Here is a 21,226-nt window from a genome sequence, read left to right as displayed (position 1 = left end):
CCAGTCTAACAAAGAGAAGGACTAGTAGTGACAAGATAGCAGTCTTCCAATATTTGAGAGGATGCCACTAAGAAGGAAGTCAACCTGTTCTCCAAAGCACCAGAAGGCAGAACAAGAAGCCCTGTGAAGCGGTATATAAGTCTAAGTGCTGTTGCTACTGCAGATTAACTCTGCTAACTGCCAGGAGTTCGATCCTGACTGGCTCAAGGTTGACTCAGCCTTCCATCCTTCCGAGGTCGGTAAAATGAGGAGCTGGATTGTCAGGGGCGATTTGTAAACCGCTTAGAGAGGGCTATAAAGCCCTGTGAAGCGATACATAAGTCTAAGCGCTATTGCTATTGTAACTATTTGTGATGAATGTCCTCCTGATTGCCATCATTTCTTCCTTCCTCCCAGTTCCCACAGAAAAAGGGGCCACGGGCTTAAGCAACTTGGGGAACACGTGCTTCATGAATTCGAGCATCCAATGCGTCAGTAACACGCAACCTCTTACCCAGTATTTCATCTCCGGCCGACATCTGTATGAGCTGAACAGGTAGTTCTCACCCGTGACTCAAGGAGGAATTGAAATATGAACAGAAACAGTTGTGATGGGGTGTGGGTGTGTGTATGCTCGCTTACAGGTGGTCCTCGACTTACAACTGTAATGGAGCCTGTCCCATTATAATCGTGAGTTGCAATGGCTGCAAATCTGACTTTGCGACCTACTTTTGTGGCGGTCATTAAAGGAATCCCCGTTGTCATTGAGCGAAACCATGTCATTATGCAAACCTATTGTTCATTATGGGGCATCTTGGAAATAAATGCCCATTTTGAACAGAAATTGTGGTTACGTGGCTGTGAGATGCTGCAAGCAGCCATCAATATGGGCTGCTTGGCAAGTGCCCAAAATGCGGTCACGTGACTATGGGGGGGGGCTGTTAATACATCAAAACCGGGTCTTAGGTACCTTTTGGAGGGAACTATCATAACGTCAAACGGTTGCTAAGCAGCTGGTCATAAGTCGAGGTGTCAGGCTTCCAAGTAACACCCCCAACGAAAGAAGACTGCGAGGCTTGAGTTTCCTCAAAGTTCCGTTTTATGAGAGATGTCATATTGGCAGATCTGGGAAAACCCGAATCTGAAAGCTTCCAGTTTTTCCCCACCCAAAAGAAAGTCCAAACCCCTGCCCATCACCCACATCTCCATCCCGTGACCCAATCAGGCACCATCAGTAACTAGAGATGCCTCTCGGTCACGCCACTCCAGGTGCAGGGCAAAGTGTCCTTGCCTCTCTGAGAAAGGAATGTTATTTAGACTATATATCTCCCATACTCCATATAATCCCTCGTTCCATTTTCCCACAGCATCAGATGTCGCAGGCCAGAAGGCCCAATGCAAAAGATGGCTTCCAGGCCTGACACGAGGACTACCTGTATCGCAAAGCGATCCAAATAGGGAGAACAAAGACACTAGAAATAGGAATAGCCTTTGTTTGTTGCTGATTTCCTGGTTCTAATAACAACATTATTGCTTGCCTCATTTTTCTGCCCATTGGGAAATACTGCGGGTTCTCTGCCTGAGAGGCTGGCAAATCACTCAAACAAACAAACAAAAATGTTATCCCTGCATGTAAACATCTAGCCTTTATCTCATTTAACATTTTTAATGAGTCATAAAATAAAATAAGATACAAAATACAAAAGTAAATAGGAAAATGGTGGGAAGGAAGGAAGGAGGCCTTCTCTGCATCTAAAAATATTAAGGAAGCCTGTTTCTCTTTATGATATTAAAGTATTCCATAAAGGGACACGGTGGCTCAGTGGCTAAGACGCTGAGCTTGTCGATCAGAAAGGTCGGCAGTTCGGCGGTTCGAATCCCTAGCGCCATGTAACGGAGTGAGCTCCCTTTACTTATCCCAGCTTCTGCAAACCTAGCAGTTCGAAAGCACATAAGAATGCAAGTATAAAAATAGGAACCACCTTTGGTGGGAAGGTAACAGCGTTCCGTGTGTCTTCGGCGTTGAGTCATGCCGGCCACATGACCAGGGAGACGTCTTCGGACAGCGCTGGCTCTTCGGTTTTGAAACGGAGATGAGCACTGCCCCCTAGAGTCGGGAACAACTAGCACATATGTGCGAGGGGAACCTTTACCTTTAAGTATTCCGTAATATTTTAAGACAGCCCCCACATTATCTCTTACCTGTCTTTTCGGCAGAAAGCCGGCTTGGTCTTCATGTATATCATCTTCTTTGAATGACCCCATAATCCTTTGCGGGGTGATGCCTGGGCAACTGGATGGAGCTGAGTGCTTACTGGCCAGATGCCCTTCCTGTCGCCAGTGTGGAGTTTTGTTCAGCAGATATATTCTCATTGTGCCTATATCTACCTCTACCTAGGATCGAATTCACAGCCTCCTGATTGTGAAGCGAGAGCTTCATCTCTAGGCCCATGTACCACTCTTGGTCTTCATGTATATGTGCCTGTAAAATGTTCTTTAGCCTTTCTGCCAGAATGGCAGCAAAGAGTTTATAATCTTGGTTTAATAATGAAATTGGTCTATAATTCTTTGTCTTTGTATCATGTTGATCCTCCATTGGCAGCAGCGAAATGTTGGCTGCTTTCCATGTCTGTGGTATATTTCCCCAGTATAGTATATCATTCAAGATGTCTGTTAGTGGATTAAGACGTTCCTCCTTGAAGCACTTATAATATTGGGTCATGTCTGTAGCCATCTTTTCCTTCAGATCTTTGGCCTGCCACACTTTCTATTATTCTGCTATGCATTTTCTATTGTGGGAAAATGGGAGGGGGGGATTGTACGGAGTTAGATGCTATGTAGCCATAACAACATTCTTTCTAAAAAGCCAAGGTCATCCTTTGTCTTTGCACCTCTGCACCTGACCGGAACTGCTGGATGGGTGGAACTGCCAGCATGGCAGTGGAACATTGGACCATGTGATGGACTGGTGGATGTGGGGGCAAGATCTTGAACTTTCAACTGGGTGGGGAAACTGAGAAGCTTTCAGATTCGGGGTTCCCCAGCTGTGCCAACATGGCTCTCTTAATCAATTGGAACTTCGAACAATACTTTGCCTTGGACTCTGATTTACTTTTGGATGCTATTTGGAACCCTGGCAATTGGCTTGTGAGACCATCTGGGCTTGGGGCTTTGCTTAGCCTCATTGTTTTAATGGTTTCTGATATCTCAAAGGCAGTTATCAGGTCTTTGGGTTTGTGATAGTTTAGACAACTGTTGTCTTAAAAGATATTCGTCTACTTTTAACATATCTATCTCCTGTCTTTTATACAAATTTGAATAGAAATTATGAAAGGACTTTTTAATAAGTTCATTACATCTAGCCTTTATAATAGATGAAGAGGTTCAGTAGAGCCCTTGTCCTGTCTACATTTAGGGAGCAATTCAGTGGAGCCCTCTGTCATCTGGTTATGTACCCGTAATGGCGAACCTGTGGCACGCAGAGCCATCTCTCTGGGCATGTGGAGCCATCGCCCGTTGCTCTTCTGGGTTCCTGTGTGCCAGCCAACTGGTCTTCACGCATGCGGGAGCACCAGAAACCGAATGAGCAGTCTCCCTGCACACATGCACGCTCTGGGAAGATGATCTTCTGGTTTCTGGCATGCGCATGCATGCTGGCTACCTGGTCTTTTGTTTTCTGGTGCGCATGCGTGCACGAACAAAAGCTTGCGTGCCCAAAGAGGCGGAGACAGCATCCCAGCAGTCACTTCCTAGGGGAGCAGAACTATCAGGAAGGACGGGTGGGACGGGGCTTCCCTCCCTCACTACCCAAGCGGGGTTGTTGTGTGGCCCCAGCCCTCGGCAATGCGCATCCATGGTTCGAAGCCCGTGGCTGATTTGGGTACCTCAGAAGAGCAGCAGCAGAAGCGCTGCTTGTTCTTGGTGGCGGGCGAGGGGGACGGTTCTCCTCCAGAATCCCCGCTGCAAGCGGAAGGGTGAGAATTGCTGTGCAGCCGCACGGCCCCAGAAGAGCAGCAGCCGAAGCGCTGCTTGTTCTCGGTGGCGGGCGAGGGGGACGGTTCTCCTCCAGAATCCCCGCTGCAAGCGGAAGGGTGAGAATTGCTGTGCAGCCGCACGGCCCCAGAAGAGCAGCAGCCGAAGCGCTGCTTGTTCTCGGTGGCGGGCGAGGGGGACGGTTCTCCTCCAGAATCCCCGCTGCAAGCGGAAGGGTGAGAATTGCTGTGCAGCCGCACGGCCCCAGAAGAGCAGCAGCCGAAGCGCTGCTTGTTCTCGGTGGCGGGGGAGGCGTCCACCCCTGGAAAAAAAGGTTTTAAGCCTTAGTGCGACTCACTTTAACACCACATTGTTTAGCGATGGAAGTTCTAGTTCCCATTGGGTTTGTAAGACGAGGTTGGCCTCTTTTCAAAATCTCATCAACTCATTCCTAAGTAGATAATTGACAGAACGAATTCTGTTTTAAATTCCAGGACAAATCCGATAGGAATGAAGGGGCATATGGCTAAATGCTACGGGGATTTGATTCAAGAACTGTGGAGCGGAACCCAAAAGAACATTGCTCCTCTCAAGTTGCGGGTAAGCCCCCACGACGTTTCTTATTCCTTTGCAGCTTCGTTCTGAAATGGGGAATTTTAGAAAAAATCACGTATTTCTTGATATATACAGGCCTGAAAGTGAGTCACCTTATAATGGAATTTCCAATCAATTTCAAATGTCCATTTCCTGGGAGGCGTATGGGACAAACCTTCCTAGATAATGCCATATTCTTTTCCCATGGATCCAAGGTGCAGGGAAGAATACTTTGCAACCAGGTGGAATCTGGACCACAAAGTTTCATTTTACCTTAGTCGGTGGGGGGAGCACATACAAACATGGTATCTGCTTCCTTGAAGTCATTCCACCCATTGTGTCACAGCATTCACACATGGTGCTATTAAAGTGACTGATTGAATAAGCCGAAGGGGGCAGAGGGGTCTAATGGTTAGGATGCTGGATGTCAACCGGATCTTCAGCATGGGTATTTGCAGCGTGGTTGTTCTTGGCTGCCACAGAAATCTGGGGGAGCAGGGGGATTTGGGATGGGGAAGTGAGCTGGTGTGTAGTAGACCCATGAGAACCGGAAAGGAGATTTACATTCATGAATTATGGCGCTACTGAATGGAGTTGTTTATACTCCATCAAGGCCAACCGTCCTGAGACGTCAGATGTGAGAAATATCTGCAGAGGAGGTTTCCCATAACATCATACTAGACATTGATTGGACTCTTAGTGCTGGACCCTGGGGGGGGGGAGGGATTTGGGGTGACTTTCAACATGTAACTTTCGCAGGTTTTGAATCAGATCTTGACTTGCTTTCGCAGCTATCATTTAAAACTTAGTAAAAGTACCACTTCTCTAATCCAATGGAGTTGGGGGGTTTTCTTTCTTGAGTTTCGAACGGAGGCAGGCCTGACACTAGGCTTGTCAACCAGAAGGTTGGCAGTTCGACACCCAAGCACTGTGTGACAGGGTGTGTTTTCACCCCAGCTCCTAGCAGTTGGAAAGCATGCAAATGTGAGTAGATAAATAGGTACCACTTCGGTGGGAAGGTAACAGCATTCCGAGTGCCTTGGCATATAATCATGCCAGCCACATAACCATGGAAGCATCTTAGGAAAACTGTAGCTTCCTTGGCTCTGAATTAGAGATGGAGACTGCCCCCTAGACTTGGACACGACTGGACAAGGAAAACCTTTGAATAAGGCACAGTTGGCTGATTTCACCCATAATATTAAGCCATGATATACCTAAGGATAGCGCCTTGCATTCGTATGCCCAGTCAGCATTGTGCAATTAACTTGGCCAATAGGTAACCTCCTCACTGTTCTTAACCCCCATTGGCTCTGCTTTGCTTCGTTACAGTGGACTATAGCTAAATATGCCCCGAGGTTTAATGGCTTCCAACAGCAAGACTCTCAGGAGCTCTTAGCTTTTCTCCTGGATGGGCTCCACGAGGACCTGAATCGAGTCCATGATAAGCCATACGTTGAGCTGAAGGACAGCGATGGCCGGCCAGATTGGGAGGTAGCAGCAGAGGTGAGTGGCATTGGGCCAACGCCTGGCCCTCTCTGATTTTGAATGCAGGTTTTGTTTTTTTGTTTTCATCATTTTGAGGATTCTCTGGAAGCTTGTGTTTTTATAGTATTTTATTCTTATTGTATACTTGTTTTGTATAGTTTTTATGATTTTTAGCATTGGAAGTCACCCAGAGTCACCTTCCGATGGGATGTGTTCGGAAAGAGAGAGAGAAAGAAAGGGAGGGGAGGGGAAGGAAAAGAAAATGTAGGAAGGGAAGGAGAGGAAAGGAAAATGTAAGAAGGGAAGGAAAATGTAGGAAGGGAAGGAAAATATAGGAAGGAAAAAGGAAAGGAAAGGAAAATGTAGGAAGGAAAAAGGAAAGGAAAGGAAAATGTAGGAAGGAAAAAGGAAAGGAAAATATAGGAAGGGAAGGGAAGGAAAATGTAGGAAAGAAAAAGGAAAGGAAAATGTAGGAAGGGAAGGAAAATATAGGAAGGAAAAAGGAAAGGAAAATAAAATGTAGGAAGTGGAAGGAAAAGGAAAATGTAAGAAGGAAAGGAAAATGTAGGAAAGAAAAAGGAAAGGAAAATGTAGGAAGGAAAGGGAAGGAAAATGTAGAAGGAAAAAGGAAAGGAAAGGAAAATGTAGGAAAGAAAGAGAAGGAAAATGTAGAAAGGAAAAAGGAAAGGAAAATGTAGGAAGGAAAAAGGAAAGAAAAGGAAAATATAGGAAGGAAAAAGAAAAGGAAAATGTAGGAAGGAAAGGAAAGGAACTAATTTCATTCTCTCAAAGAACGAAAGCTCCAAACTCTCATGATCAACCAGTAGCTAGCTGTGACTTGAGACAACAACCTCCATCATCCAAAAACTTGCAGATAATGTTAGTCCAGAGGAACATCACCTAAAGTATGAACATCAGGTGGCTGAGGGGGGGAAAAAAACACAAAAGTTTGCACCTAAATTATAAGCCTTCACGAAATGTTCACTTTGCAACTGACATGCTGGTTTTCTACGAATAAGGATGGGCTGATGGTGGTGGTATTGCCCCTCATTATTTTCCACCTGTGATGGCGCAGTGGTTAGAATGCAGATCTGCAGGCTACTTCTGCTGAGTGCCGGCTGCCTGCAGCTCGGCAATTCGAATCTCACAAAGGCTCAAGGTTGACTCAGCTTTCCGTCCTTCCAAGGTCGGTAAAATGAGGACCCAGATTGTTGTGGGCAAAGTGATGGCTCTGTTACGGTGAAAGACCGAAATCTGGTGAATGTCGACATTCACCGGGGAAATACCGAATATTTCATTACATCGTTTTACATTCGGACCTTCACCGGTGAATGTCGACATTCACATAGTCGCTTGGTGTATGTCCGAAAATACCCTTATCCTCTCGACACCCTTACCCTAATCCCCTTACCCTAATACCTCGGCTCCTCGCTTCCTTTTAAGCGTCTTCTATTCGTGGAGTTTTTTTTTTTAAAACCTGCGATCCTTAAGAAGACGCTTAAAAGGAAGCGAGGAGCCGAGCTATTAGGGTAAGGGTGTCGAGAGGATAAGGGTAATCCTCTCGACACCCTTACCCTAATCCTCTTACCCTAATACCTCGGCTCCTCGCTTCCTTTTAAGCGTCTTCTTAAGGATCGCAGGTTTAAAAAAAAAAACCTCCGCGAATAGAAGACGCTTAAAAGGAAGCGAGGAGCCGAGGTATTAGGGTAAGGGTGTCGAGAGGATAAGGGTAATCCTCTCGACACCCTTACCCTAATCCCCTTACCCTAATACCTCGGCTCCTCGCTTCCTTTTAAGCGTCTTCTTAAGGATCGCAGGTTTAAAAAAAAAAACCTCCGCGAATAGAAGACGCTTAAAAGGAAGCGAGGAGCCGAGGTATTAGGGTAAGGGTGTCGAGAGGATAAGGGTAATCCTCTCGACACCCTTACCCTAATCCCCTTACCCTAATACCTCGGCTCCTCGCTTCCTTTTAAGCGTCTTCTATTCGCGGAGGTTTTTTTTTTTAAACCTGCGATCCTTAAGAAGACGCTTAAAAGGAAGCGAGGAGCCGAGGTATTAGGGTAAGAGGATTAGGGTAAGGGTGTCGAGAGGATTACCCTTATCCTCTCGACACCCTTACCCTAATAGCTCGGCTCCTCGCTTCCTTTTAAGCGTCTTCTTAAGGATCGCAGGTTTTAAAAAAAAAAACTCCACGAATAGAAGACGCTTAAAAGGAAGCGAGGAGCCGAGCTATTAGGGTAAGGGTGTCGAGAGGATAAGGGTAATCCTCTCGACACCCTTACCCTAATCCTCTTACCCTAATACCTCGGCTCCTCGCTTCCTTTTAAGCGTCTTCTTAAGGATCGCAGGTTTAAAAAAAAAAACCTCCGCGAATAGAAGACGCTTAAAAGGAAGCGAGGAGCCGAGGTATTAGGGTAAGGGTGTCGAGAGGATAAGGGTAATCCTCTCGACACCCTTACCCTAATCCCCTTACCCTAATACCTCGGCTCCTCGCTTCCTTTTAAGCGTCTTCTTAAGGATCGCAGGTTTAAAAAAAAAAACCTCCGCGAATAGAAGACGCTTAAAAGGAAGCGAGGAGCCGAGGTATTAGGGTAAGGGTGTCGAGAGGATAAGGGTAATCCTCTCGACACCCTTACCCTAATCCCCTTACCCTAATACCTCGGCTCCTCGCTTCCTTTTAAGCGTCTTCTATTCGCGGAGGTTTTTTTTTTTAAACCTGCGATCCTTAAGAAGACGCTTAAAAGGAAGCGAGGAGCCGAGGTATTAGGGTAAGGGGATTAGGGTAAGGGTGTCGAGAGGATTACCCTTATCCTCTCGACACCCTTACCCTAATACCTCGGCTCCTCGCTTCCTTTTAAGCGTCTTCTATTCGCGGAGGTTTTTTTTTTTAAACCTGCGATCCTTAAGAAGACGCTTAAAAGGAAGCGAGGAGCCGAGGTATTAGGGTAAGAGGATTAGGGTAAGGGTGTCGAGAGGATTACCCTTATCCTCTCGACACCCTTACCCTAATAGCTCGGCTCCTCGCTTCCTTTTAAGCGTCTTCTTAAGGATCGCAGGTTTAAAAAAAAAAACCTCCGCGAATAGAAGACGCTTAAAAGGAAGCGAGGAGCCGAGGTATTAGGGTAAGGGGATTAGGGTAAGGGTGTCGAGAGGATAAGGGTATTTTCGGACATACACCAAGCGACTATGTGAATGTCGACATTCACCGGTGAAGGTCCGAATGTAAAACAATGTAATGAAATATTCGGTCTTTCACCGGTGAATGTCGACATTCACCAGATTTCGGTCTTTCACCATAACAGCTCTATAAACCACTTAGAGAGAGCTTTAAAGCCCTGTGAGGCAGTATATAAGTCTAAAACCATCTTCCATCATACTGGCCACCTCTCTGCGGTCTGAAGCAAGCTAAGCCTGCGTGATGGCCCTCTTCCCTAACAATGAATTTCCCTCCATCTGATAGGACCCAATCTCACCCTATCTTCTAAAGTTTTCAGCTGAACCTTTTGTTTTTCAATCAGATTTTTATATTCTTTACACATATCAATGCATGAACGGTGGTAGCTGGGTAACATACATTTCAGTACACATAAACATAGTTTTATTATTCCTCAATATCACATTTCATTTCCATTGTTTCATATTATTTATGCATGTCTTTAATTATCACCCTTCCTTTCTGAACCATCTTTCTGTCCTTTTGTATATCTTAACATATTAATATATAATTATTATTTCCCCCCACTATTTTCTATCCCTAGTTTAACTTTTCCCCCTCTTTCATATCATAATATTCAAAGACGTGTTTTCCACCTATTTTGTTGTTCATATTTCCATATTTAAATCAAAGTTACGTCCTTCATGCTTCCATTTTTCACTATCTCCTTATACCGTTTTAGTATCAATCACAATCATTTATACATTTAGGGTATTTCTATTCATGTTATATTAGAACCACCACGGACTTCCGCTCCTTCCGACAAAAATTGAAGACTCACCTGTTCCGATTAGCTGGCCTGGCATAATTATAACTGTTATAACTGTTACCTCCTGGAAATATATTTTTAACTGGTATTTTAAGGGTATTGTTTTAAATTTAATTGATTTTAGGGGTTTTAAAGCCATATTTATATTCTCGCTGTACAGTTCTTTTAATTCTTTTAACCTCCTCTATTTATACTTATTCACTTATTCATCTGTTTATCTATTTAATGAATTTTACTATGGATGATGTATTTGCTGTGTGGACTGTACACCGCCCCGAGTCCCTTTTGGGAGAGGGGGCGGTCTAGAAGTGCGAAGAAATAAATAAAATAAATGTTCTTTCCAGTTCTTCAATCCATATAATTCTATACACGTGTTTAGATTAATATATATATTTATGTATTTCCCTAACCGCCCATTAAGTTCTAACCTTCCACTGCTATTCATATGTTATCAGTGACTTGCAGTGAGGTTTATGGCTGGTGAGGCACTGACCCAGTGGTGGGTTTCAAATTTTTTTAGACTTGTGGACTTCAAATCCCAGAATTCCACAGCCAGGCATGCTCAGTTCCAATTTAAAGTGACAGCATTTGTTTTTCTTTGCGAAAGAAGTTTCCTTCTTTCTTTTTCTTCTCCCTTCTCCTCCTTCCTTCCTCCCTCTCTCCCTCCCCCCTCACACACACACACACACACACACACACGTTGGATTGGACTACACACACTTTCCCCCAGCCCCGGAAGGATCCAGCCCAGCTTCACTGATTACAGGTTTGAAAAGGCAACGTGGTTCTGCCTGCAATCAAACTACAGTTTGAAGTTTGAATTCCTCCCCCTCCCTCCGACCCACACGTACCTTTTCCAGCTGTTTCAGAGAGGATTTCAACTTTGCTCTTGCCTCGGGTCCTCTGAAGAAGCCCCGCCCAAACAAGCGCCCTCTACTGTGAGGCAGGAGAACTGCGTGCCTCACCTTCGTCAGGAATTTTTAGGCTTTTAACCTTGCTTAACTCTGTTTGAGTGATCATAAAATGCCTAAAGTCAGACTAGGTGAGGCATGCAGTTCTCCTGCCTCATAGTAGAGGGCACTTTTTTAGAGGCTTTTTTAAACAGTTAAGCAGAGTCATCCATGGTGAGGCCTTTTACATTTTCTTTTCTTTTCATGATCACAGTGGTGAGGCTGTGCCTCCCCTGACTGCACATCACTGTATGTTATACATATTTAGTAGTACAGTCATTCAAAGTCTATTTTTCCCATTCTTTATATCCATTTATAGTACAATATTATGTGGGATGGCCCTCTTCCCTAACAGTGAATTTCCCTCCATATGATAGGACCCGATCTCAACCCATCTTCTAAACTTTTCAGCTGAACCTTTTTGTTCAGTTCGCTCAGTTTCCTGCAAAAGGTTTGATTTGATTTGATCTCCCCTTCCTTTCGTTTCAGGCCTGGGAGAACCATTTGAGAAGGAACCGCTCGATTGTGGTCGATCTGTTTCACGGGCAGCTGAGGTCTCAGGTGAAATGCAAGACCTGTGGGCACATCAGCGTTCGTTTCGACCCCTTTAACTTCTTATCGCTGCCTCTTCCAATGGACAGTTACATGCACATAGAAATAATAGGTGAGTGAGGAATTTTGAGTCGCTTTCCTTGATGTGGTTGTTTCCCGGGGGGGGGGGGGGAATGAGCTCCATTTTGGTTATTGGAAAAATACCAAGAATTGGGCAGCTCTTTCCATCTGGGATGTTCCAAATTCAATTCAATCAGAATAGAGCAGGGAGGGACCTTGGAGGTCTTCTAGACCAACCTATATACCATTTCAGACAGGTGGCTGTTGTGGCCCAGCAGGAGCTGTTCGAGTTGCCACCAGACTCCGACAGCGAGGGTCCCTCTGAGTCGGCTCAGGAGGATGTGGAGGACCCTGGACAGGGTTCCGACTCTGAGCAGGGCGCAGAGAGGCTGGTTGGCCACCAGGAGGTGCCTGAGGCATGGAGCAGTGGTGAAAGCCAAAGGAAGGGGGCTCCTGATGTCATGCCTTGGAGCAGTGAGTCAGACATCAGCAGTGAGCTATTAGATGCTCGTTACCGGCGTGCTACCCAGCGTAAGGAGCAATTGAGCAATTACAGGAGGTAATTGCTCTCAGCTGCTGATCATTAGACTCCTCTCCAGACTATAAAGGGACTGCTTATGGACACATCCTTTGCACGAATCAACTGATCATTGGAGTTGGAGAAGCTCTCAGATCTGTGCTGTACTTTGGTACGCTGGATTGCTGCCAAAGGGTTTACCTGGATTGCTGCCAATCTGTTCCCTGGACCTTGGCAGGCAGGAGTGCTGCTAAGATGGTTATCTGGAGCTTGGTAGCTGGATTGCTGCCAAGGGGTGTCGCTGTAGCTGGATTGCTGCCCAGAGTGCTATCTGGATCTTGGCAGGCTGGATTGCTGCCAAGGTGGAACTTGTATGAAAATAAACATCTTGAAGAGTCTTTGTGTCGGAGTGACTTGGTGACGAGAAGGGGGGGGGGGGTCAGAACAGGTGGCTGTCCAGTTTCTTCTTAAAAACTTCCATTGAGCACCCACAGCTTCCGAAGGCAACTTTTGTTCCGTTGGTTGATTGTTCTCACTTTCAGAAAGTTTCTCCTTATTTCCAGGTTGAATCTCTCCCTTGATCAGTTTCTATCCATTATTCCATGTCTGGCCTTCGGGTGCTTTGGAGAATAGCTTGGCCCCCTCCTCTCTATGGCAGCCCCTCAAATATTGGAAGACTGCTATCCTGTCTCCCCTGGTCCTTCTCTTCGCTAGACTAGCCATGTCCACTTCCTGCAACCGTTCCTCGTATGTTTTAGCCTCCAGTCCCCTCATCATCCTGGTTGCTCTTCCCTGCACTCTTTCTAGAGTTTCCACATCTTTTCCAGTGTGGTGACCAAAACTGGGTGTCGTATTCCAAGTGTGGCCTTACAAAGGCATTATAAAGTGGTATCAACACTTGACGTGATCTTGATTGTATACCTCTGTTAATGCGATTTAGGATTACATTGGCCTTTTTTGGCTGCCGCTGCACATTGCTAGCTCATACTTTTGCACCCTTTTATTTCCATTACAGCAGCCCCTCTCCCACCTGATCAGGCAGGGTAGTTTGCAGACCCTGCCAGTTTAGGAATTACGACAAATGGGTCCAGGAAAAGAGACTTCTTTTCTGTTCTCCCTTCCCTGTGGAATACTCTCCCCCCCTCCCCCCTGAAATGAGGCAGGACCTCATTCCCCTGGCCTTCCAGAAAGACATAAAAACATTGTTCTATGGCATAGGAAGTGCAGCGAAACACAGAGCCATGGGCTGGTTACAGTGGTGGGTTTCAAATTTTTTAGAACCTCTTCTGTAGGTGTGGCCTGCTTTGTAGGAGTGGCTTGCCGGCCATGTGACTGGGTAGGTGTGGCTTGCAGGCCATGTGACTGAGTAGGAGTGGCTTGGCAGTCATGTGACTGGGTGGGCATGGCCAACTTGTGAAATGTGGTGAAACTCACTTAACGCTCTTGCTTAGCAACCAAAATGTTGGCTCAGAAACTCTGGCATTTGAAGCACACAAGTCTTAAAGCTGTCAAGTAACAAGACCCTCACACCCCTAACCCTTTAGGAAAAAAAACCCAGGGATGTTCAAACTTGACAGCTTTAAGACTTGTGGACTTCAACTCCCAGAATTCCTCCTCTCGCTCTTCATCTTGATGATGTGCGGACGGGCGGGGGGAGGGAGCTGGAACCGGTTCTAAACGGCACTGTAGATTTGTGGAACCTCTTCTATAGAAGAGGATAGAACGGGCAGGAACCCACCCCTGGCTGGTTAGTACCCTAAATGGCCTCGTTTTGCCTTTCAATTAATTTTTAACCTTTAATCATCTTGCCTCTTGTCAAATGTTAACTGTTATGTACTGTTATTTATTATTATTTATTTACTAGCCGATAACCTGGCGTTACCCCGGTGTTTATTTTTAGGGGGAAACTCTCCGGATGAAACATTAATTTCTAATGTTGGATTTTTCCCCTTACTAGAGGGAACCCCCTTGTGGAGTATTGTGAAGCCGTTACCATGGCAACTCCACTGCGCTGTACAGTGGAAGCCATTTTACGGCACAACAGGCTGTATCTTAACAGAACACACACCCCGAGGAATTTTAGAGATGTCTTTCTCTTCCTCCCCCCACCCCCCAATATTTGTTTTCAGGGGGGTAAGTCATCTGTGTATCAAGTTTGGTTGAAATTGCTTGAGGTGTTCCATAGTTATGCTGGAACACACATGCACACAAACACACACAGCCGTTTTTATATATATAATTTTATGTCATTTTTTATGTTTTCATTTTTTACTGTAGGCTGCCCAGAGTCTCTCTGTGAGTGGAGATGGGCGGTTCCAAAATGCGATAAATAAATAAAACAAAACAATAAAGTGAAAAGTTTCTAAAAACACACCCTTTCTCCCTTTGTCTCTCCCCCTCTTTTCCCTCTTTTCCTTCTCTTCTTCAAGTAACTAAGCTGGACGGCACGACTCCCGTCCGATACGGACTCAGGCTGAATATGGACGAGAAATACTCTGACTTGAAGAAGCACCTGAGTGAACTTTGTGCCCTGAAGCCTGATCAGATCCTGCTTGCGGAAGTACACAGTTCAAACATAAAGGTAATTGATGCTTCTGCGATTGACTGCAAAAATTGACACCCTCGGTCAAATGTATGTTTCAAGGAAATCCTAAGGAGACAGAAGAGGCACAGCTCCTATATAAAGCGAGGGGGGAATGGACTGAAAATGTATTTGTCTCCTACATACCTTGTAGGGACCCCCCTCCTCCTATTTTTCCCACAACAACAACAACCCTGTGAGGTGGTTTGCGTCTGAGAAAGAGAGTGACTGGCCCAAAGTCACCCATCCAGCTTTCATGCCTAAGGCAGGGCGTTCTAGTCTCCTAGAGATTGGCTCCAAGTCATCTAGCTAGCTTTTATGTCTAAGGCGGGACTAGAACTCACAGTCTCCTGGTGATTGGCCTAAAGTCCCCCAGCTGGCTTTTATGCCTAAGGCAAAACTAGAACTCACTATCTCTAGGTGATTGGCCTAAAGTCCCCCAGCCAGCTTTCATGCCGAAGACAAAACTAGAATTCAGTCACCTGGTGACTGGCTCAGTCACCCAGCTGGCTTTCATGCCTAAGGCAGGACTAGAACTCACAGTCTCCTGGTGATTGGCTCAGAGTCACCCAGCCGGATTTCATGCCTAAGGCGGGACTAGAACTCACAGTCTCCTGGTGATTGGCTCAGAGTTACTCAGCCAGCTTTCATGCCTAAGGCGGGACTAGAACTCACAGTCTCCTGGTGATTGGCTCAGAGTCACTGAGCCGGATTTCATGCCTAAGGCGGGACTAGAACTCACAGTCTCCTGGTGATTGGCTCATAGTTACTCAGCCAGCTTTCATGCCTAAGGCGGGACTAGAACTCACAGTCTCCTGGTGATTGGCTCAGAGTCACTGAGCCGGATTTCATGCCTAAGGCGGGACTAGAACTCACAGTCTCCTGGTGATTGGCTCAGAGTCACCGAGCCGGATTTCATGCCTAAGGCGGGACTAGAACTCACAGTCTCCTGGTGATTGGCTCAGAGTCACCGAGCCAGATTTCATGCCTAAGGCGGGACTAGAACTCAGTCTCCTGGTGATTGGCTCAGAGTCACCCAGCCGGATTTCATGCCTAAGGCGGGACTAGAACTCACACTCTCCTGGTGATTGACCCAAAGTCACCCAGTTGGCTTTCATGCCTAAGGCAGGACTAGAACTCACAGTCTCCTGGTGATTGGCTCAGAGTCACCCAGCCACCTTTCATGCCTAAGGCGGGACTAGAACTCACAGTCTCCTGGTGATTGGCTCAGAGTCACCCAGCCAGGTTTCATGCCTAAGGCGGGACTAGAACTCACAGTCTCCAGGTGATTGGCTCAGAGTCACCCAGCCGGATTTCATGCCTAAGGCGGGACTAGAACTCATGGTCTCCTGCTTTCCAGCTTGGTGCCTTAACATAGAGACCCTAACCACAGGATTTCACCACCCTGCAGTTTACAGAAGGCCCAGAGAATAAAACTGGAGTGGAAAGAGAGGCGTTTGCCTCGATGTGCCCAGCCTGTCTTTAGATCTTGACGGGCTGCATCGAAGAGGCGCGTTATCCTGGGAGCTCACTACACACCCGCCTGTCGAGACAACCGATGGGGCTGCGTCAGATGGGCTCCCCTGTCCTTTGCCATTCTCCCTTCAGCTGCTTCTGCTCTTTTGAAAGCGGCTTTCCCCCCCCTCCGGGGTTTCCGAAACTGACCAGAGAAACCTTCTCCTTTGTTGTCAGTCGGGGGGGGGGGGCATTGAATGCCTCGGCTTCTCCTACAGCAGGGGTGTCCAAACTTGGGAACTTTAAGACTTGTGGACTTCAACTCCCAGAATTCCCCAGCCAGCCATGCTGGCTGGGGAATTCTGGGAGTTGAAGTCCACAAGTCTTAAAGTTCCCAAGTTTGGATACCCCTGCCCTACAGCTCTCTGAAGTGTCTCCTTCATTATTCATGGCTCCTGGCTTTAATCTCTTATGTTGCTACTGTTGTTTCTCCTCCCCCCTCCCCCCCCTCATTTTTTCCAAAGAACTTTCCGCAAGACAACCAAAAAGTCCGACATTCGACGACTGCTTCCTTGTGCGCTTTCGAGGTACCGATTCCCGGCTCTCCCACTTCGGCTTCTTCCACCCCCTTGCAAACAGGTAGGAGGAAAGGTCTCGATTCTGCCCCCCCCTCCTCTCGTTTCCCCCACCCCCCACCGTCCCCCCCAAAAAACTGGGAGTTTTGTTTGTCAAATTGGCAGCTGTTGCTGTTGCTTAGCGTTGGGGGTGAAAGTGGGCGCTCTTAACTTTCACTCCCCACTGAATTGCTGAAGTTAATACAGAGTAAAATGCAGGAAGGATGGGAACGGATTGGCATAAAAGTTCCTAAGCGAAGATATCCTCTGTGTGTTTCTCTCAACCAATGGTCCTGCCATAGAAAACCAATTTTTCCCTTTCCCCTTCTCCACTTCCTCCTCTCCTTCTTTCCTCCTCCTCTTCCTTCTCCCTTTCCCCCTCCTCCTCTTCCTCCTCCTTTTTCTCCATCTCTTTCTCTCCATCTCCTTCTCCTCTTCCTTGTCCCTCTCTTTCCCCTTCTCCTTTTCTCCCTACTTCCTCCTCTTCCTTCTTCTCCCTTTCCCCTCCTCCACTTCCTCCTCCTCCTTTTTCTCCATCTCTTCCTCTTCCTTCTCCTCTCCTTCTTTCCTCCTCTTCCTTCTTCTCCCTTTCCCCCTCCTCCTCTTCCTCCTCTCCTTCTTTCCTCCTCCTCTTCCTTCTCCCTTTCCCCCTCCTCCTCTTCCTCCTTTTTCTCCATTTCTTCCTCTTCTCCTCTCCTTCTTTCTTCCTCTTCCCTTTTCCCTTTCTCCTCTTCCTCCTCCTCCCTTCTCTCCATCTTTCTCTCCATCTCCTTCTTCTCTTTCTTCTCCTCTTCCTTCTTTCTTTCCCCTTCTCCTCTTCCTTCTCCTTTTCTCCCTACTTCCTCCTCTTCCTTCTTCTCCCTTTCCCCTCCTCCACTTCCTCCTCCTTTTTCTCCATCTCTTCGTCTTCCTTCTCCTCTCCTTCTTTCCTCCTCTTCCTTCTTCTCCCTTTCCCCCTCCTCCTCTTCCTCCTCTCCTTTCCTCCTCCTCCTCTTCTCCCTTTCCCCCTCCTCCTCTTCCTCCTTTTTCTCCATTTCTTCCTCTTCTCCTCTCCTTCTTTCTTCCTCTTCCCTTTTCCCTTTCTCCTCTTCCTCCTCCTCCTCCCTTTTCTCCATCTTTCTCTCCATCTCCTTCTCCTCTTCCTTCTTCTCCTTTCCCCCTTCTTCCTCCTCTTCTCCATTTTAGCCCTCTTGGCACAATCAGGATGCAGTTTTTGAATAGGAACATATCACAAATACCTGTTGCAGAATCCAGCTGGAGAACTAACTTAGTCTTCTTCACATATTGTTTTATTCTCTGCCGAAGCCCAGCTAGAGAACAAAAGTCAGTTTGTTTGACAACCTAGTTAAAGAAAACGGCCCTCCTTATGAAGGCTCTACAGCAGGGGTGTCCAAACTTGGGAACTTTAAGACTTGTGGACTTCAACTCCCAGAATTCCCTGTCCAAACTTGGGAACTTTAAGACTTGTGGACTTCAACTCCCAGAATTCCCCAGCCAGCCATGCTGGCTGGGGAATTCTGAGAGTTGAAGTCCACAAGTCTTAAAGTTCCCAAGTTTGGACACCTCTGCTCTACAGATTTTGCCCAGCTAGGGATTAACAATCCTTAAGCGAAGAGCTTCATACCAGGTCATATTTTGACGACAGCCTCTTTGTGCTTGAGTTTTAGATTTTTACCGCGGACAGTCGACCAACGGGGTGATCAGCTGCCTGATGAACGGGGACCTTCCGCGGTCAACCTTGATCCCAAACGGGATGCCAAACACAGTGGCGCCCTACAGGGGGGAGAATGGTGTGGTGATGAATGGTCATGTGACCTCACCTTCCGACAGCCCCTTCATAGGCTACATCATTGCGGTCCACAGGAAAATGGTGAGTGGAGGAAAAGCCTGGCCCAAACCAGTAAGATGCTTTGTCCGTTTCGCATGAAGCAGCTACAACCAAACTTTGCAAAGGGCCACCAGCTATTTGGAAAGTATACCTGGGGTTCGGACATGCTGAGTCCATTTGCTTGTCGATCTGTGAGGTGGACTTCAAAAAGATTCCTCTGTTTGTTTGTTTCATTGGATTTATATGCCGCCCTTCTCCCAAAGGACTCAGGGCGCCGTACAGCATTAAAAAACACATATTACAAAAGTTAAAAGGAAATTAGAAACAATCCAAGAAACAAACCCAATTAATATAACACTGACATTTTAAAAAATGAGTTAAAATTAACAGGCCAGGCCGGCTTGCTGGAAAAGCCAACTTTTTAGGGCTCATCGGAAGGACCGGAGGTCAGGGATTATGCGAAGCTCCGGGGGCAGATCATTCCAGAGGGAAGGCGCTCCCACAGAGAAGGCTCTCCCCCTGGGGGTCACCAGCCGACACTGTTTGGCCGACGGCACCCTGAAAAGGCCAACTCTGTGGGATCGTACTGGACGGTGGGAGGCTACTGGTGGCAGTAGGTGGTCTCGCAGGTACCCTGGGCCTAAGCCATGGAGCGCTTTAAAGGTCATAATTAATACCTTGAATCGCACCCGGAAAACAACCAGCAACCAGTGCAGGCCACCTAAAAGGGGTGTAACATGGGAGCACCTAAGTACCCCCATGATAACCCACGTGGCTGCATTCTGGACCAGCTGAAGCTTCTGGGTGCTCTTCAAGGGCAGCCCCATGTAGAGAGTGTTGCAGTAGTCCAGGCGAGAAACTCCTCTGGTTTGATAGTCGCCCTTCTCACTAAAGTAGAGGTCCCCAACTCCTGGGCTGAAGCCCATAGTGGGCCGTGGCTTGTTTAGAATCAGTCTGTGCAAACGCCAGGCTGGCGTGCACACACACAGCTCGACTTGCGTGAGTGGCAGATCAACATGTACATATGCCGCTTGACTTGTGTGAGCAGCAGGCTGGCGCACACTTGCACAACTCAACTTGTGCGAGTGGTCAGCTGGTGTGTATGCATATGTGCGAGTGTTGGGTCAGGGCATGCGTGGGTTGGTTCACCTCTCCCTCCCCGCTCAGCCACCAAGCTGTTGGAGACCACTGCACTAAAAGGCAAGAATAACCAACAAATGACCCTTGGTTGGGATCACAGTTGGGTGAGTCACTTTGTCCAAAGCTGTTGAGATACTTCATTTCCACAATACTGACCCATAGTTCCAGTAGCCTTGTGATTTATTTATTTATTGTTTGTTTGTTTGTTTTCTTTATTAAATTTATTAGCTGCCCATCTAATAAAGAATTGCTTGGGCAATTCTAGCCCGCTAGCAGCCAGAGTAGCTGGCAGCAGATTCGGACAGTGAGGAGGTTGGGGAGAAACATGGACCAGTCCTGGAGTCTGGGGAAGACTCTGATGAGGGCTCTGCGTTGGAGGCAGAGAGGGGGGCAGGGCCGTCTGACAGTTATCAGCTGCCTTCAGAGTCAGACATCAGTGAGGCAGACGGACAACTGGAGCCTGTTCCCCGTGTGCGCATGCACAGAGTTGCCAGATGAAGGGAACAGCTAAAGAACAGGGGTCGACTTGGGAGGAAAGCCACAGGTGGACGATGAATGGCCCCTCCCAGAGGGAATAAAAGAGGAGCGAAAGGGGAGTGGAGTTTGCAGGAGACAATTAGTTCGCTTAATTGGTTGGTGACTCTCCAAGACTCCTTGCCAAGTTCTACAGATATCAGCCTGGCAGCTCTCCAAGCCAGATAAGGTCTGTGACTGTAAATCCTCCCTCGAAAGACTTTGCTGGATGTGAATGAGCAGAATTCACCGTAAATTAATAAAAGGTTTTTTTTTAAATCGGGACAAGGAGTTTGCTTCATGCTCTCGGGAAGCCTCAGTCAAACAGGGCCAAGGATATTCTTGTATTCTGAGAAAGGATCCTGTTATAATAAGAAACTGTTTCTATATTCTAACCTGCCTCTCCAGAGTGCTGAAAGGGTGCCCATAAGTTTGGGAATAGGGCTTATCCTTGGGAGGGTGGGGCGAGGGGCACAGGAGAAGCATGGCCTGACTGAAGCCAGATCCTTTACCCAAACCCTCACCTAAGAGGTTTTGGAAATCTCCACTGCATTGCATCTTTTTCTGCTGTGAAAAGTGTGGTGGTTTGATGCTGTTAAAATAATCATTGCGGGATGGAAGCTGTTCCAACAAAGCTGCCTTTCGCAACTGAGGGACGGAGATATTTTTTTGTCAATGCCTATGCATTGCTCCAGATGTTTTGGGATTACACCCAAGCCTCTTATCACTATTGGTTCTTATTTTTGTTTTCATTGCTACAGTCTTTCTATTGATATTGTTTCCTGATTGCTTATTTGTACTATCATTAACTGTTGTACCTTAGGATTCTTGATGAATGTATCTTGTCTTTTTATGTACACTGAGAGCATCTGCACCAGACAAATTCCTTGTGTGTCCAATCACACTTGGCCAATAAAGAATTCTATTCTATTCTATTTTATTCTATTCCATATCTTCTGTTCTATTCTATTTTCTTTTCTATTCATTTCTGTCCTATTCT

General features: G+C 46.7%; 1 protein-coding gene across 9 annotated transcripts in view; it reads left to right on the top strand.

Annotated features, from left to right (window-relative positions):
• Nucleotides 1-21,226, top strand: part of USP32 (ubiquitin specific peptidase 32) — a 228,881-nt gene that overhangs the window by 184,512 nt on the left and 23,143 nt on the right. For 5 of the 9 annotated variants that reach the window (XM_081945367.1, XM_081945366.1, XM_081945368.1 and 2 more), the window contains 7 exons: nucleotides 397-535; nucleotides 4,446-4,551; nucleotides 5,878-6,051; nucleotides 11,456-11,630; nucleotides 14,525-14,676; nucleotides 16,656-16,770; nucleotides 18,407-18,615. In XM_081945367.1, coding sequence (XP_081801493.1) covers nucleotides 397-535; nucleotides 4,446-4,551; nucleotides 5,878-6,051; nucleotides 11,456-11,630; nucleotides 14,525-14,676; nucleotides 16,656-16,770; nucleotides 18,407-18,615 — 1,070 coding nt within the window. The remainder of the gene's footprint in view (nucleotides 1-396; nucleotides 536-4,445; nucleotides 4,552-5,877; nucleotides 6,052-11,455; nucleotides 11,631-14,524; nucleotides 14,677-16,655; nucleotides 16,771-18,406; nucleotides 18,616-21,226) is intronic. The other 4 variants (XM_081945370.1, XM_081945371.1, XM_081945369.1 and 1 more) reach the window with 1 other exon arrangement.

The sequence above is a fragment of the Natrix helvetica genome (genome assembly GCF_964273705.1).
Source record: "Natrix helvetica genome assembly, chromosome: 2".
NCBI classification, from domain to species: domain Eukaryota; kingdom Metazoa; phylum Chordata; class Lepidosauria; order Squamata; family Natricidae; genus Natrix; species Natrix helvetica.
This window is presented reverse-complemented; position numbering and strand designations above follow the sequence as displayed.